At 40.2% G+C, this 17,413-nt stretch overlaps 1 protein-coding gene across 4 annotated transcripts in view; it reads left to right on the forward strand.

Annotated features, from left to right (window-relative positions):
- The window catches only part of CDH18 (cadherin 18), an 849,773-nt gene that overhangs the window by 799,698 nt on the left and 32,662 nt on the right, over window positions 1-17,413 (forward strand). For all 4 annotated transcript variants that reach the window (XM_084618628.1, XM_084618629.1, XM_084618630.1 and 1 more), the window contains one exon: window positions 14,314-14,435. In XM_084618628.1, coding sequence (XP_084474754.1) covers window positions 14,314-14,435 — 122 coding nt within the window. The remainder of the gene's footprint in view (window positions 1-14,313; window positions 14,436-17,413) is intronic.

Raw genomic sequence — 17,413 nt, forward strand, 5'->3', positions numbered from 1 at the left:
TCTCTTCTGCAGGCTAAACAATCCCAGCTCCCTCAGCCTCTCCTCATAACTCATGTGTTCCAGTCCCCTAATCATTTTTGTTGCCCTTCGCTGGACTCTCTCCAATTTATCCACATCCTTCTTGAAGTGTGGGGCCCAAAACTGGACACAGTACTCCAGATGAGGCCTCACCAATGTTGAATAGAGGGGAATGATCACGTCCCTCGATCTGCTCGCTATGCCCCTACTTATACATCCCAAAATGCCATTGGCCTTCTTGGCAACAAGGGCACACTGCTGACTCATATCCAGCTTCTTGTCCACTGTCACCCCTAGGTCCTTTTCCGCAGAACTGCTGCCTAGCCATTCGGTCCCTAGTCTGTAGCTGTGCATTGGGTTCTTCCGTCCTAAGTGCAGGACCCTGCACTTATCCTTATTGAACCTCATCAGATTTCTTTTGGCCCAATCCTCCAATTTGTCTAGGTCCTTCTGTATCCTATCCCTCCCCTCCAGCGTATCTACCACTCCTCCCAGAAGTATCACTTCTGTCAAACCCTTTTATCTGGATTAGGTCAGGATGTACCTGTGTTAATCTTCTGAGATGTGTTCATGTACATACCCAGTATCTGTTGTTTCTTAGGAATGCCTGTGTTTTAGCAACGAACTAGCAATAACCCTTGCAAAGTTCATGTATTGGACCATGAACTTGTAAGTATCTGTTTTAATACTTGGCCTGGCTTTGGTTTATGGCCTGACTTTACTGACTATGGTTCAGGCCTCAGGTCTTTCACTGGCCCAGTGTTCCAGATGCTCTCTCTCTCTCTCCAACAAGAAGGATTTTGTCAGGAAATCTGTTTCAGCAGTAAGTCTAGCAACTGAACTAAACATTTCTGAGACCTGCCACATGGTAAACACAGCTCACAATCAGTCTGTGGAATTCATTACCACAAGAAGTCATTGAAGGGGAAAAGATTTGACATTAAAATGGATAATAATATCATCCAGAGTGATAATAGTAAATGTTAACAAAAATCATGAATTTTGGAAAGATAGAAACCATCATGCTTTAGGGCATAAACTGTCCTCTAGGTACTGAAGATTTGAAAGAAAGTTTCGTCAAACATACTATACTAGTGCACTCTACAGAATTTCTCACTCCTTTCTCCGAAGGAGATGGTATTGGCCACTGTTGGATATAGAATCCTGGTTTAGATAGATCACTGGCCTCATATAGAATAGTAGTACCTATATTCCTATGTAGCTATCAAGTGAACTCACTGAATTTATAACCAGAATGGATTAGAGAGGGGAAGGAGAATTTGCAACCATTAGGATAAACTCCAAGAACAAGCCTGAATTCCAGTGTGCACAAAGACTTATTAATTATGGTTCCTAGATCTTTTTCCAAATAGGATTCTAACCTGCAGAGCAGAGGATGCAGAGAATAGGAGCAAATTAAATAACTTGAAAATAGCAAGGCTATCCACTGGGGTAATGTCAGATCCACATAGACTTTCTTAAGCTCTGGATGTCTGAAGTTCTAGGAAAAGAGAGTAAAATATGACCATGTGAAATGATACTGCACACATGGAAGTTTGATCCCACAGTGAGATAGGAAATAAGAGTCTTTGAAACATTATTATGCAGCCACATACTTTTAAAAGTCCTCAAGTCTCTAAGATAAAATGAGATACTGGAAAACAAAGATATTTGATGATGTTTGTTTGTTCTTCCCCCCACCACCACCATTCCTCATGCCAGCTTCAAAGGGAAAGGGAAAATTATATACATAAAGCAGCAACTCTGTGATATATTAATAAAATGTGCAATGGTTTATGCTGCAATATTGAAATGATCCCAGGTAAATACAAAAGGAGTACTTGTGGCACCTTAGAGACTAACCAATTTATTTGAGCATGAGCTTTCGTGAGCTACAGCTCACTTCATCGGATGCATACCGTGGAAACAGATGATAGATGCACCCAAGCACTCTTCTTTAACTTTGAAGAAAGATAAAGGAATTTATATATGTACAGCCTGGTGGGATGATATGATTCTGGTGTATAAAAGGGGAAAAGGTTTTTTTTCTTCTTGTGAATTAGCACTGATAGGACCTGAATTGTTGTTGATGTAATTACCTTCAAAAACAAGTGAGATTCTTTCAAACTCACATCCCTAATTTTAAAGATCAAAGACACTGCCCATCAAAGAAACATATGAATGTTTTTGAGGCTATTAATCTGGATTATAATTAAGCAACCACCATAGATGTGCAAGACCGCAAAATCTGAATATGACCACATATAGTCACGTCTCATATATTCTTTCACTGTTTAGAGTTCAGTATCCACAGTGTATTAATTTTTTCTTGCTAAAGATTTATTTTATTTTCTAAGAGGATATAACTAATTATTGTTGTTCTTGTTCACATGTGTTAGAAAAGTAACATAAATGCTTCCCCCTACTCTGTGAAATACTAAAATAGTTATTTCGCTGGACTTAGTAGAATTCACCTTCCCTCTGTTTTCGGAAAATTAAGTAAAAAACAGGCACTTTTCTTAGTTGTTGGTACAGTGTTTGAGAGGAATAATTAATTGTTTTGATGATTCCCATACCTGAGCCATCCTTATGAGGTGCCAAATTCAGGAAGTGTTCCAGATTGAGGTGTCAGTAGAGGAGGGTTTGGAACAAACTGATAAATTAAACAATAATAAGTCACTAGGACCAGATGGTATTCATCCAAGAGTGCTGAAGGAACTCACATATGAAATTGCAGAATTACTAACTGTGGTATATAACCTATTTCTGAAATCAGTCTCTGCACAAGATGACTGGAGGATAGCTAATGTAATATCAATCTACAAAAAAAAAAAAAAAAAGGCTTCAGATACTGGCAATTACAGGCCAGCAAGCCTAACTTCAGTACCAGGTAAATTGGTAGAAACTATAGCAAAGAACAGAATTATCAGATGGATAGATTAACATGATATGTTGGTGAAGAGTCAGCATGGCTTTTGTAAAAGGAAATCATACCTCATCAATCGATTAGAATTCTTTGAGGGTGTCAACAATCATATTCACAAGGGTGATCTAGTGGATATACTGTCCTTGGATTTTCAGAAAGCCTTTGACAGGCCAAAGTAAAGTATGCAGTCATGTGATAAGAGGAGAGGTCTTCTCATGGATCCGTAACTGATTGAAACAGAGGAAATAAATGGTAGGAATAAACTGTCAAGTTTTCACAGTACAGAGAGGTAAATAATGGGGTCTCCCAAGGATCTGTATTGGGACCAGTGCTGTTCAACATATTCATAAATGATCTGAAAAGGGGGGTAAAAAGTGAAGTGTCAAAGATCGGCAATGATACAAAATTACTCAAGATAGTTAAGTTCAAAGCAGACTGTGAAGAATTACAAAGGGATCTCACAAAACTTTACGGGGCAACAAAATGGCAGATGAAATTAAATGCTGATAAATGGAAAGTAATGCACACTGGAAAATATAAAGTTATATGTACAAAATAATGGGGTCTAAATTAGCGGTTACCACTCAAGAAAAAGATCTTGGAGTCATCGTGGATAGTTCTCTGAAAACATCTGCTCAATGTGTAGCGACAGTCAAAGAAGTTAACAGAATGTTGGGAATCACTAAGAAAGGAATAGATAATAAGACAGAAAATATAATATTGGCACTATGTAAGTCCAAGCCCACACCTTGAATACTGAGTGCAGTTCAGGTCACCTCATCCAAAAATATATGTTGGAATTAGAAAAGGTGCAGAGAAGGGCAACAAAAATTATCAGGGTTATTGAACATTAAGAAGACTGGGTCTGTTCAGCTTGTAAAAGGGAAGCCTGAGAGGGGATGTGATGGACGTCTATAAAATCATGTATTGTGTAGACAAAGGCAATAGGGAAGTGTTATTTACCTCTTTACATAACATAAGAACCAGGGGTCACCCAGTGAAATTAATAGGCAGCAATCAGGTTTAAAACAAATTAAAGGAAATATTTCTTCACACAACACATAGTCAGCTTGTGGAGCTTATTGCGGGGATATTGTGAAGACCAAAGCTATAAATGGGTTTAAAAAGGAATTAGATAAGTTCATGGAGGATAGGTTCATCAATAGCTATTAGGCAAGATGGTCAAGGACACAAACCCATGCTCTGGATGTCCGTAATCATCTGACTGCCAGAAGTTGAGACTAGACAACAGGGAATGAACGGCTCAATAAATAACTCTGTTTTGTTTCTTCCCTCTGAAGCATCTGGCATTGACCACTGTTGGAAGACAGAATATGGGGCTATATGGAACATGGGTCTGCAACCTAGAATGACCATTCTTATGTTCTTATGAACTAACTTGAGTATTCGTTATTTGTCATAAGCTTCATGACATTTTTTGACTCATAGTGGTGTGGGTTGGTGTACAAAATGCTTCAAGGTTTTCTGAATTTCTGAACATTCTGCTAGAACATTAATTCAGACCAAAATTTTAAAAGTATTTATTCACTCTTTTCTCATAGAAAACTATCACTGAATTCATCAGTCCAAATCCTGGTCCTAGTTATACCGGATATCAAAGATGTCATGCAATAACTGAATCCAGAGTGTTATTAAGGGTATCCTGTGCATTTAAGAATGTTTCTTTGTCTAAGCCTTTAAGATGTTTCATTAGAGAGCAGTTGCACAAAGGAAGGGTAAAGGCCCTGATTCACCTTTCCACATTATGTGGTGTCCATGAGCAGCTTTCGATTATGGGTTTCCCAGGTGAAAAATGCGAGGGGCACAAAGTTTGTTAAGTAGTTGAACTGGAGTGATGACCCCCTGAAAAGTAACAGAGGTGCAAGATTGTTGCTCTGGAGACAGGGTAGCAGTTTCTGATATGAAGGTTCTGCAAGAAGGAAGTTGCCTGTTTTGCTGTTTGTTACCACTCCTGTTCAAGCAAACACGGCTTGTATAAATTTTGTGAAAGAACAAACTACACTAAAAGCAGCCTCACCAATTCCTGCTCCAAACAGGAAACTTACCTGCAAGCTTCTGGATTCTGCAAACACTCAGCAAAGGGGCAGGGTAAAGCAGTGGGGCCTGTTTATAGCAACATCATTTTACCAGACCAGGTTTTGCTCTTGCTGAGCCAACTTGCTCCCTGGGGTAATTCTGTCTGATGTTCTCTCACAGAATCCAGGGAAGCAATTTTCAGCAGGGTTAGTAGGTTATATATATATATATATATATAATTATTACTGTTATTTCAAGCCTTTTAAAACAAATGAAAAAAACTTCACAGACTCTTCCCTCAAAGTCTGTGCAGGCTGAATAGTCCCTTCCCCAAGTTTGCCCCTCACACCAGTTAGTTTATCAACCCATTTTTTCCTGGTTCTTACCTCAGAACCTTAGTAATACAGTTTCTCTAGCAGTAGTCCATTGGGCTTAAAGCCACTGGCCCCTCAGCTTTCTGGAGGGTATTGCTGACCCCTCCTTCCATTTCTTACTGCCTTCTTCTATGAGGATCAGCTAATTAAGTTCCAGCTCTTTTCCCCAGCTGCAGTGGGTGTGGCTAATCAGCCAGACAGTCAGTTGCTGGCCTCTGATCCCATAGGAATGGAATCTCTTATACCTTTACAGGGAACACTGTGTTTCTGTCTATGCTCTATGTTGTGCTCTCACTCACTTTTTTTCTTTCCTTCCCCTATCAATGTATTTCTCTCACCTTTAGAGGAGCAATGCTGTTCTTTGAATGGGAGTCATCATCTTTCTTCGTCACCCCGAGCTCCCTCTAGTTGTGTCTCACCTGACATCTTCCATTTCTTTCTCCCCAAAATTGATGGGATTACCCCCAAATCCATTTTTGCTGCTTTATTTACTCATCCACGAGTACATTGTCACTTTCTTCCCAGTCCATTCCTCCTACAATCATTCCTTGTTCTCCTCTGTCCCTCAGTCTGTCTGCCTCCTTGTGTTAGTTTTTTGCCTCTTTCCAGTTCATATCCCACTCAGTCCGTATGCACGAACCTGCTGGAGTTGGGATCAGGCTCCTCTTAGCCACAGATCAGCTCAGGCTCAGCTACTGGCAGAATCCACCTCCCATACTTCTCACCAGTGAAATGCATGCTCTTGGACTGTCCCAACTCTGCACCAAGAGGGGGGATCAGGTAAACAGAAGGCAGCTTATAACTGTATTTTCCCAACTAAAAAGAAATGTGCTGTCCTTTCATTTGTACTCTCCTAGGAAACTTCATGGTGTGCCTATCACGGAGGGCCAACTTTGAGTTTCCCCTATACCTTAAAATCTTCTTTTACCAGGGTCTGGTTTTCCCACCACCTTACTTTGAATTGTCTTCTGTGGGGAAGCCTACTGGTATTCCAAGTCCCTCTAGCAGTGACCAGACAGCTTGCTCCTTTCTTCCAGCTGTTCAGAAGTGACCAGTTGGTGTCCTTTCTGTTCTGAATCTCCTCTTTTCCCACTATTCTTTCATTCTCAAATATTCCCAATAGAGTCATCTTCTCTGGTGCAGGTGACAACTTCAATGCCTCATCCTTGCATTAATGTGATACAGAAAATGTGCATAGTTGCACCTTCTACTGGCCTTTAATATTCAGTAGTGGAGAGATGGTCCAGTTTACAGTGGGCTGTTACGAATCTATTTATATAATCTATTCTATTCAATATAGGTTCTTATACCATGCTCATGACTATAATATCTGAGTACCTTCCACTAATGCACTGAGCAATATGACTAACATCTGACCCATGTTCTCTCATTCTCTCCTTATAGGGAGACGTGTGTGCAATGGAGTGTCTTGTTTTGTTGGAGGAATTTGTTTTGTTTTGATTTGGGATTTGATAGGGTGGATCTTTCTATTTTTTCTTTAATGTACATGTTGCTATTTATTTGTGTTAGAAAAGGCAAAATCAAAGAATTGTACCTTGTACTTGGAGCAGAAGGTGCTGAAGTTTTGATGGTCTTTAGCTCCTGGGGATGTTCCTTCCACAGTCTCCATTATTTGTGGTATGTCAATATTACATGTAGCTAGAGATTTTACGATGACACAGTGGATTCTGTGGGAACAAAAGGAGGATGGTCAGATCTTCTCCCGCTCCATAACAGTAGAGTGTGAGGGGCTTTTGGGGTGTTGATATATCTACTACTTTGAATGATTGCACACATGTATTTCACCAGATGCGTGTGTGCGCCCAGCATGCCAGAGCCAGTGCACGCTGCGGTGGGACATGTCCTGCACATCCTTGTGGCCTCTCCTGAGCCTACATAAAGGCAGCACTGCCCTGACCCAGCTCAATTCATTTTCATCACCTGTGGCCTGACTCAGAAATTGATGTATAGTTTACCTCATGTTATTTTCTTCTCCAGTTAGCCAGTTGAGCCTTATACCTTATCTGTAAATAGTTAGCAGTTGGTAACTGTTGTTTAGCTTTTTATTTTATGTTTTACTTGGTTTTTTTAAAATATTTTAGTGCTATGCACTGGTGGCATGAAGTGCTCACTAGGCTTTGAGCACTTCCCATCTTGTAAGTTTTATCCTGAATAGTCACCCTCATACATGCTGCCTTTTTGACCCTCAGTGAGGAGCACATTGAGAAGTGCAGTATCTATCACTCTTTTTAGAAAAGAATGCAGCTTTCCAGAAACCCGCTCCTCAAACACCACCTATGGAGCAGGTAAGGCCTGCCTCAGCCCCTGGGGCCTTCACATGAGTGCCCTGCTGTTATGAACCAGTATGTATGCAGTCTGGCATAGTAGTCAGAGCAGGAGTCAGGTCTAGTGGGTGGAACAGGCATCCAGGTTGGGGAATGAAGCCAAGGATCAGCACCAGAGTCAATTGCCAGTTACTAGAGCCAGGGGCCAAGCCAGAGTCAGAACCCGTAATCAAAACTCAGGGCCAGAGTTGAGATCAGATGCCAAATACTAGAGCCAAGGGTCAAGCTGGAGTCAGGGTCAGAAGTTGGGGGCTGGGGTCAGAGCAGGACTGGTCACTGAAGATTGGAGGGAAGGCATAAGGACAGAAGGAGAGGCAAGGATCAAGCATAGAGCAAGAGCCTGGTGGGAACAGGAGAGAAGGTGGGAGAGAAGTAGGAGGCAGGAGCAGAGCAGGAGGCAGGAAGAGGGTTGAGTGCAGGAGGCAGGCACAAGCACAATCCAGTGCATCCACAACAGAAAACCACCGGGTTGCTCTGACAAACTTCCTGTTCCTCCTCTTGGTTTAAATAGCATAGTTGGGCCAATCGGTGGAGCCGAGTGATCCTCCAGTCAGTGCTCCCATGGGTGGTCCCTTGCCTGGCGCTGTAGCCTCAGTAGCTTCTCAGCCCGCCCACTTTACTACCTATTGGGTGAATCAGGAAGTGGCAGCTGCTTGGGGACTCTCTGATCTGGCTTCAAGCCCTGGGACATCACACCTTTCATTCTCATGAAGTCTGCAAGTTGTCTGGCAGACCCCTGGACTTGCACTCTTCTCCACAGAGGAAGAGGGGGAAACCTTCTTCTTCAAGGCCTCCCCAAAAGTGGACACATAAGCTTGTCCTCCTTGAAAGAGAACTCAAAACATCATTGGGCTCTTCAGGTACCCATGATAGAGCTGGGCCATGTATACATCTTCCTGGTACTACAGCAGCAGCAGAGTGTCATCAACTCTGGTACTATCTGCAGGACAACCATTGAGTTCAGTACCATGCCATTGACTCTGGTACCATCGGTAGGAAGGATGTTGAGTCTGGTACTGCAGTGGGATGATATCAGTACCATCCTGTCAACTCTGGTACAATCTTTAGGATAGCTAACTGAGTCCAATACCATGGTGGACGGATATCAGTACTGTGCTGTTGACTCAGTGCATTATCTACAAGATGGCTGTTGAGTCCAGAACCAGTCCATGCTACTTCAGTGCTGACATCATACTGACAACCCCACAGGTCTCTGAGGCAGCAAAAGAATTTGCTTTGCCCTCTGTTCCAGACCATCCTGTACTCACAAGTCCATGCATTTGTGACATCTCCTGCAGTACCAGCTCTGTCTCCTTAACTCTGGTGCAGAGACTGTTAGTGGTACTGATATCAGTATGAGCTAAGAAGCATATTGAGGGCTGGGTGCCTTCTCTGGAACCCACTTTGACACCAGGACATGCTGTGTCAGTGGTGGGAAAGTCTTAGGTCTCATTTTCAGTCTTGGACTCTGCTTTGGCATCAACAGCCTCAGTACCAGAATGATTGTCAGCTTGACTACTGATCCCAGCATATTCCATGGCACTGACTATGAAGTCTTTCTCAACAGCAATTCACAATGCTGTACCATCAACATCTTGGGAGTTTTTTGTGGTATCATCTGCCATACCTGTCTCAGTACCTACATTGGCCTCTTCACAAGGGACTAGAGATCAATCAGTTCAACTAGTGATCCCATCAACTTTCGATCCCCAGTGCCTACTGAATATTTAGATGACCGCTTGCAGTCTGATCAGAGTCCTCCAAAACTTTGTCATAGCCCTTGCGATCAATGAGACTCTTCTAATACCAGCAAAGACCTTATGGAATATGCCAGTATCCTTAGCTCCTATAGCTAAGTGCACAGACAAATGTTATCGTGTTCCTGTGAAAGACTTTGAGGGTTTTTATTCTATTCTGCCCTGAATTTTTAGTAGTGATCCCTATCAATGAAAAATCATGTTTGGGGAGATTTAAATCAACCCACAAGAAGTAGGGCACAAGAGACTTGATTTATTTGGGAGAAAAAATTATTCCCCCTCCTTTCTCCAGATACATATAGCAAATCAGCAAGCACTGTGAGTTACATGTGACTGTGTGAACTGGGATGCAATGTCCAGCTTTACTGAGAAACTACCAGGAGGAAGTAAAGTCTTTCCTGCCAGAAAGTCGCTTAGTGGCCAAGATGGCACTCCAATCTGCATTTGCTGCATCTGATGCTGCTTCTATGGTAATATCATCTGTAATAACAATGAGAAAAGCTTTCTGATTACAGAACTTTGGGTATAGCAATTGGATATGCAACAAACTATGTTTGATGGTTTGTGTTTGTTTTCATACAGCACTAATGAGACTTTACATTCTTTTAAAGATTGTTGAGCTACTCTTAATTCATTAGAGGTCTATATCCCAGGCACCAAGAGCCCAATAGCCCACCACCACCAGAGGGGGAAATGCTAAGTCTGCCGAGACTAAGGAGGTGCCTTGCCACGAGTGGTATCTGCCTTTCATTTGCATTTCATTCTTCCCCCCCCAAATTATCACACTCACGTTAAGGATGAAGAACATCTACATATTTTGGCTTGTAAAGAGGGCATGCACCTTTCATCCTGATAGGACTAAGCCTTTTAAGATATTCCACTGGCAATTTGTTTCTTATGCTGACAAACTCAGAGGTCAAGCAGTTACCACACAATTTCTAAATGGATTGCTTCCTGTATTATCATGGTTCATGGGAGTAACAGATACCCGTCCTCCACGTACACTATTGGCTCATTTAGTGAGAGCTCAAACTACTTCAGTGGCTTTTCAAAAGGATGTCCTCATACTGGACATTTGTAGGGCTGCCACTTGGTCCTTGGTGCATACCTTCACTCATCATTACACCATCATGACTGCTTTGAGATCTGATGCAAATGTTGAGAAAGCCACATTGCAGTTACATATTGCAGACTCTGAGCTCCACCCTCCTAATGGTACTTCTTGTGAATCACCTGAGTGGAATACACATGTGCAACCACTTGAAGAAAAAAATGATTATCTGTATTTTAACTGTTGTTCTTTTAGATGTTGTTGCCCTCGTATATTCCACAACCCGCCCCTCCCGTCTCCAAGTCTTATTTTGCCATGTTCTGGTGTGAAGAAACTGAGGGAGGGATGGGGTGCCGCCACCCTGATATAGTCTCAGGTGTCACAAGGATGTGCATGTGTGATGTCCAATGGGTATTGCTGCAGAAAACTCTCCAGCTCTGGTGCACTGGGTATGCATGCACCTTAACGAAATACACATTTGCAGTGATATCTCGAAGAACAACATTTGCAATACAGGTAGGTAACCAGTCTTTTTTGTAAAGCTGAACTGAAAATAAAAACACACAAGAAAAGTTGAAGCAAGAAAATAGAAGTGTCCAGCCTGTATCTAACTTCTGAAAAGGTTCATTTGATATACGTTCTAATACTGGGGGGGGAGGGGAAGTTTGGGGTAGGAGTAGATGTTCTTATGCTGTCCTGATCAGGTCTTCCATCCGTATGAGTGACACTTCTTATCATTAAGGAGTCCGATGGCATCTTAAAGACTAACCAATTTATTTGGTCATAAGCTTTCGTGGATAAAAAAAACATTTCTTCAGATGCATGGGGTGAAAATACAGATGCAGGCATTATTATACTGACACATGAAGAGAAGGGAGTTACCTCACAAGTGGAGAACCAGTGTTGACAGGGCCAATTGGATCAGGGTGGATGTAGTCCACTCCCAATAATTGATAAGGAGGTGTCAATTCCAGGAGAGGCAAAGCTGCTTTTGTAATGAGCCAGCCATTCCCAGTCCATATTCAAGCCCAAATTAATGGTGTTAAATTTGCAAATGAATTTTAGTTCTGCAGTTTCTCTTTCAAGTCTGTTTCTGAAGTATTTTTGTTCAAGTGTAGCTACTTTTAAATCTGTTACAGAATGTCCAGGAAGATTGAAGTGTTTTCCTACTGGCTTTTGTTTATTACCATTCCTGATATCCAATTTGTGTCCATTTATCCTTGTACATAGGGACTGTCCAGTTTGGCCAATGTACATAGCAGAGGGGCATTGCTGGCACAGGATGGCATATATAACATTAGTAGACGTGCAGGTGAATGAGCCACTGATGGTGTGGCTGATGTGATTGGGTCCTCTGATGGTGTCACTAGAGTAGATATGGGGACAGAGTAGGCAACGAGATTTGCTACAGGGATTGGTTCCTGTGGTGTGGTGTGTAGTTGCTGGTGAACATTTGCTTCAGGTTGGGGGGCTGTCTGTAAGCGAGGACTGGCCTGCCTCCCAAGGTCTGTGAGAGTGACACATCACACGATCCATTGTCTACAGCCACGCCCTAAGATACAACTGAATTTGCTCCAATTCCTCAGACAGAGACAAACACCTATGGGATCTTTATCAAGCATTCTTAAAACTACAGTACCCACCTGGGGAAGTGAGGAAACAGATTGACAGAGCGAGATGGGTACCTAGAAATCACCTACTACAGGACAGACCCAACAAGGAAAATAACAACACCACTGGCCATCACGTATAGCCCCCAGCTAAAACTTCTCCAGCAGATTATCAACGATCTACAACCTATCCTGGAAAACGATCCCTCACTCTCACAGACCTTGAGAGGCAGGCCAGTCCTTGCTTACAGACAGCCCCACAACCTGAAGCAAATACTCGCCAGCAACTACACACCACACCACAGAAACACTAACCCAGAAACCACAAAAGCTTATTCCCAAATAAATGTGTTAGTCTTTAAGGTGCCACCGGACTCCTTGTTGTTTTTGTGGATACAGATTAACATGGCTACCCCCATACTTGATTTCTTATAATTATTTTAACTTCCTCCTGTTTCTCATGTTAGCTCATTAAGAACTGTTGAATAGGGGGCAAGTGGAGTATAATTTGAAACACATTTGTATGCATTTGTGTGTGCATGCGAGAGAGTGGAGACTCTTAAGGGGACCTGTCAACCAGAACCTTTGTCCCAAAGCCCACCTATAACTCGAAAAGACTGGCTTGTTGAAATACACTAGAATGTTAGCATTCTGATATATTCTGATATATTATCTCACCAGGAAGTTATTTGGTGATACAGGTTATCTCTACATTTGAGCTGAGAAGTATGATTTGCATGGACCACTGCTAGTTCTGCGAGCTAGCTCCCTAAAAATAGTGCTACCTCGTTACACATGGGTATGTCTACACGAGCTAGGAATCGCACCTCCCTGCTCAAATCTAGAAATAGCCTTAGATAGAATTTTTTTGGACTAGAAAGCTTTCTCATCTAATCAATAAGATGGAAGAATTCTGAGCAATAGTCAGCAAAGTTAAAATGAGTCTGAGCCATCACACCAATAACCTTTTTGATAGAGGTATGTGATATGGGCTAATTAAGGCAAAGATAACACACACACACACATTATAAAAAACACAGACTCAGTTTTCCGTGGCAGTTACAAGCAATTTACATCTATGCAGTGCTCGAATATTGGACCCAGATATCTTTTACTGCTAGTTCGGTTCCAGTGGAGGACATAAAAATGAAGTCCACAATTTTCAGCAAAGGGTCTACATTTTTAACCAGTTAGGAAAGATTTTTTTTCTTCTGTTCAGCTATGCATATTGCATTTTTTTTTTGGAAGAGATGTTGTTACAGGAGCTGAGGGTATTATAATGAAGAATGCTAATTATAAAAGGTTCTTCACATAAAATGTATACAATGAAATATAAAAAGCCAATGTAAGGTAATGAAAATGAGAGAATATGTGTATAGATCAAGAAAACATGCATTTCTTTCCCATTTCATCATGTAAAACTGTTATTTGAAACAAGTCTGTTTATTGTACTTTTCGTTTTGATTTTTTGGAAATCAGAGACAGACCTAATCTCGTAGAATAAACTCTGTTTTTTTTTAAACCTAAACAACTTAAGCCTTTATTGTTCATTATTTTATTACTGTTTATGTGATTGATCCTGCACCTTTAAAGTCAATTGAAAAAGTCCCATTGACTTCAATGAAACAGCATCAAGGCTGACTTTATTATATTTATATAATTTGCAGCTGTGTAATATCTTGCATGGAATCTGGAGCGCAGTTTGAGAAAATGATTTAAACAGTTTTTTTTTCTTCTCTTATCACTTCAGTATTTTATTTTCATACCCTGAAATCTTTGAGGGACAGAGGAAAAAAAAGTACTATATTTAATTTTAGATTTTGTTCAACACTGGAGTGACACTTCCAGGTTAATTGTGAAGCCAATTGATCATTTCTTAGCATACAGTGTGACACCATCTAATAAACTCTGAAAACTTTCTCCCACTTCAGTTCCTGAGTAACTTGTAATTTTCTTGATATGACAAAATAGCAATTTAGTATTCATGCTATGCCTGTCTATTCATTTTTCATTTTTCAGAATGTTAATGAGACTCAGCAAATACGATCTTTATTAAAGTATCTTTACTGAAAGTTCTGTTGTAGTAGCTGGAGCCTCCAACAAACTATGATTTTAAAAATTTTTGTGTAGACTAAGGCTTTAGAGTGTGTATTAAAACTGTCAAATGACTGAATCCATTTTTGTTTGTATTACAGACAACCCTGGTCTGCTAAGCCATGTTCCAGTTGATATTCGAATCCTGGATGTAAACGACAACCCTCCAGAGCTTGCCAGAGAATATGATGTAGTTGTCTGTGAGAATGCAAAGCCTGGTCAGGTAACCCATCCATCTCACGGTTCTCTTTCCTCTAATGTATGGTAAAAGAACAGATTTATTTCTGTTAATGTTGCGTGCAAAATAATTTTGATTCAATGAATACTTGAGCATCATATTTTCATAAGCGAAAAATATGAATGCCATTTATATTTTGTATACTTTGTATTTGATCAGACTTTTGAATGTGATAGGTGGCGGGAAATGTGTTTTGGGGATTTTTTAAAAATATTTTTGTGATGTTAACGTTAAAAATCAGATGTCCGTGTTCAGTCAAGATAGTCAAAATCGTAATCACATCTGTTAAATGACTATATATTGGAAACCCATGATCTTGTTTATAGTTGTCGTCGTCATCATCGTCACCATCATCATCAACAATGCTACAAAACAAATTCAATGTCCCTCCACCCCATTTGTCACTCGGTGCAAGATTCCTTTATGGTGCTCTGTACAATGGTAGATACAACAAAGCTGCCATAGTGCTTCTTTGAACATTTTGTTGTCCTAAAGAGCAGTTTGTGTGAGGATTACAAACAGGCTGAACCCTACATGGGTATCCCTGTGAAATGACATCAGATGTTCATAATGCAAAGGAGGCTGACATTTTTTTCTTTTAAAACTGAGGCTGAATAACGGAGTACTGCTCTACTGCTACGTCCATTGCTGGTAGGCTCCATCAGTGCCCTGGGCTTTACCATATTTCCATATTTTTCACTCTCTTTCAGTGTTTTGCACTGTTCGCTACCACTTCCTTCTGGCTATGCACTAGTTTGCTTGACAGCCTTAAAATGGATGTTAGGGTGTAATTGCTTTTCACATTTTCTGTTCATTTGGGGACGCATTTTATCTCAATCTGTGTTAATTTATGCTTAATGGAGAAATCTGGTTTTATGTGTTTAATAAAGTATTGCTTTCACCACAGATTATAATACAATCTGAGGCAGATATTGAGCAGCTATTAGAGAAAAAGTGTTATCTGTAACAAAATGAAAACACTCAAAATACAAGGATTCTCACATTTTTCTTAATGGGTCCATTTTTTGAGCAATAATGGCTTTCACATCAAAAACATGAGGAAAGGGTAAAAGTATTCATATCTGCAATGTAAGAAATATCCGCACCAAATCTTTAAACCATGATTTGAGGACTTCAATAGCTCAGACATAGGTTAGAGGTTTGTTACAGGAGTGGGTGGGTGAGATTCTATGTCCTGCGTTGTGCAGGAGGTCAGACTAGATGATCATAATGGTCCCTTCTGACCTTAAAGTCTATGATTCTATGATTCAAATAAAGTACAACTTCAGGGACTGAAGAATTGAACAAAACTAAATGGTGACAAAAATTTGTGAAATTCTCCTAAATAAAGTGACTTTCTTTTCTGACTTCTAGATATTATCTAGTGCAATGCTTTTATTTTTAAATTATGTAAATTAAAGACAAGGTATATATTGAATGCGTTATAACAGGACAAGGAAAACTCTGAAATTTTGAGTTTTCTTTGTTTGCTATGTTTTTAAGTCAGCAAATTAGTCCCATTGACAAAGATTTAAACTCTCAAAAGAAACTTCCGTATATGGGCAGTTTTGAGCAAGCTATTTATTAAATTATCAGATATTTCTGACCACACTGACATCTGTTGCTGATGTGTACTGGGATTATATTTCTCTCCGGAGCTATTGTTCCCTGATGTGAATGATGCCATGACCCTTGCTACACTACAATCTAACATCCAGAAGTAGTACCTCTGGGAAGGACTTTATAACACAGTAGTTTAATATGAAAGTGTGCTTGTTATTAATGTTTTATTTTTAAACTAGGAAAATTATATTGCACACTTTTTATTATTATTTATTTGTATTGGGGAAGTGCACCAAGGCTCCAGTGAGAATTGAGTTACTGTACTGTGCAAGAAACACATAAGAAGTCATGGATCCTTCCTCAAAGAGCTTACCATGTAATTGAAGACAAGATGCAACAAATGAGTTTGACAGATATTAAGAAAGAGGAGAGGAAAAATGAGGGTACATTGTAAGTTAACCATTACTTATGATAAAAGGTGTGATGGTTCAGATAGATATGATGGTTCAGAATAATTTAAAAGACATTTTATTGCTTTTATTTATCCTGACTTAGCCACAATTGATGAGAATGACCAATAGGATGTCCCATTAAGGAACTCATTGCATCAAGCAACCTCAATTCTTAGATTCTTAGACTCCGCACATATATAGTTTAAAGTACACCCAGCTTGACACAAAATCCCAATTTTGTATCTTTTCCCTAGATTAATACATTTACATTTAGCTGCATGAAAACGCCTGTTTGTTTGTGCCCAGTCTACCAAGTGATCCCAATTGATCTGAATCAGTGACCTGTTTTCTTCATTATTTACACTCCCCCATTTTTGTGTCATCTGTCCACTTTATCAGTGAAGTTTTTATATTTTATTCCAGGTCGCTGATAAAAATGTTAAATGTAGAACCAAGATCTGATCCCTGAGGGACCTTACTGGAAACACACCTGCTTGATGACAATTCCGCATTTCAGTTACATTTTGAGACCTATTAGTTAGTCAGTTTTTAATCCTTTTAATGTGTGGCATGTTAATTTTATGTCATTCTAATTTTTTTAATGAAAGTGTTGTTCAGTACCAACTCAAACACCTTCCAGAAGTCTAAGTATATTCATCAACACTATTATCTTTATCAACCAAGCATGTAATCTCATAAAAAAAGATAAATTTGTTTGACAGGGTCTGTTTTCCATAAATCCTTGTTGATTTGCATTAATTACATTAGACTCCTTTAATTCTTTATCATTTGAGTCCTATATCAGCTGCTACATTATCTTGCCTGGGACTGTCGTCATGCTGACAGACCTATAGTTACCTGGGTCACCTCCTTTACACTTTTTATAAATTGGCACATTAGCTTTCTTCCATTCTTCAGGAACTTCCCCAGTGCTTCAAGACTTCAACA

The sequence above is a fragment of the Lepidochelys olivacea genome (assembly GCF_965140295.1).
Source record: "Lepidochelys olivacea isolate rLepOli2 genome assembly, chromosome: 2".
Lineage (NCBI taxonomy): Eukaryota > Metazoa > Chordata > Testudines > Cheloniidae > Lepidochelys > Lepidochelys olivacea.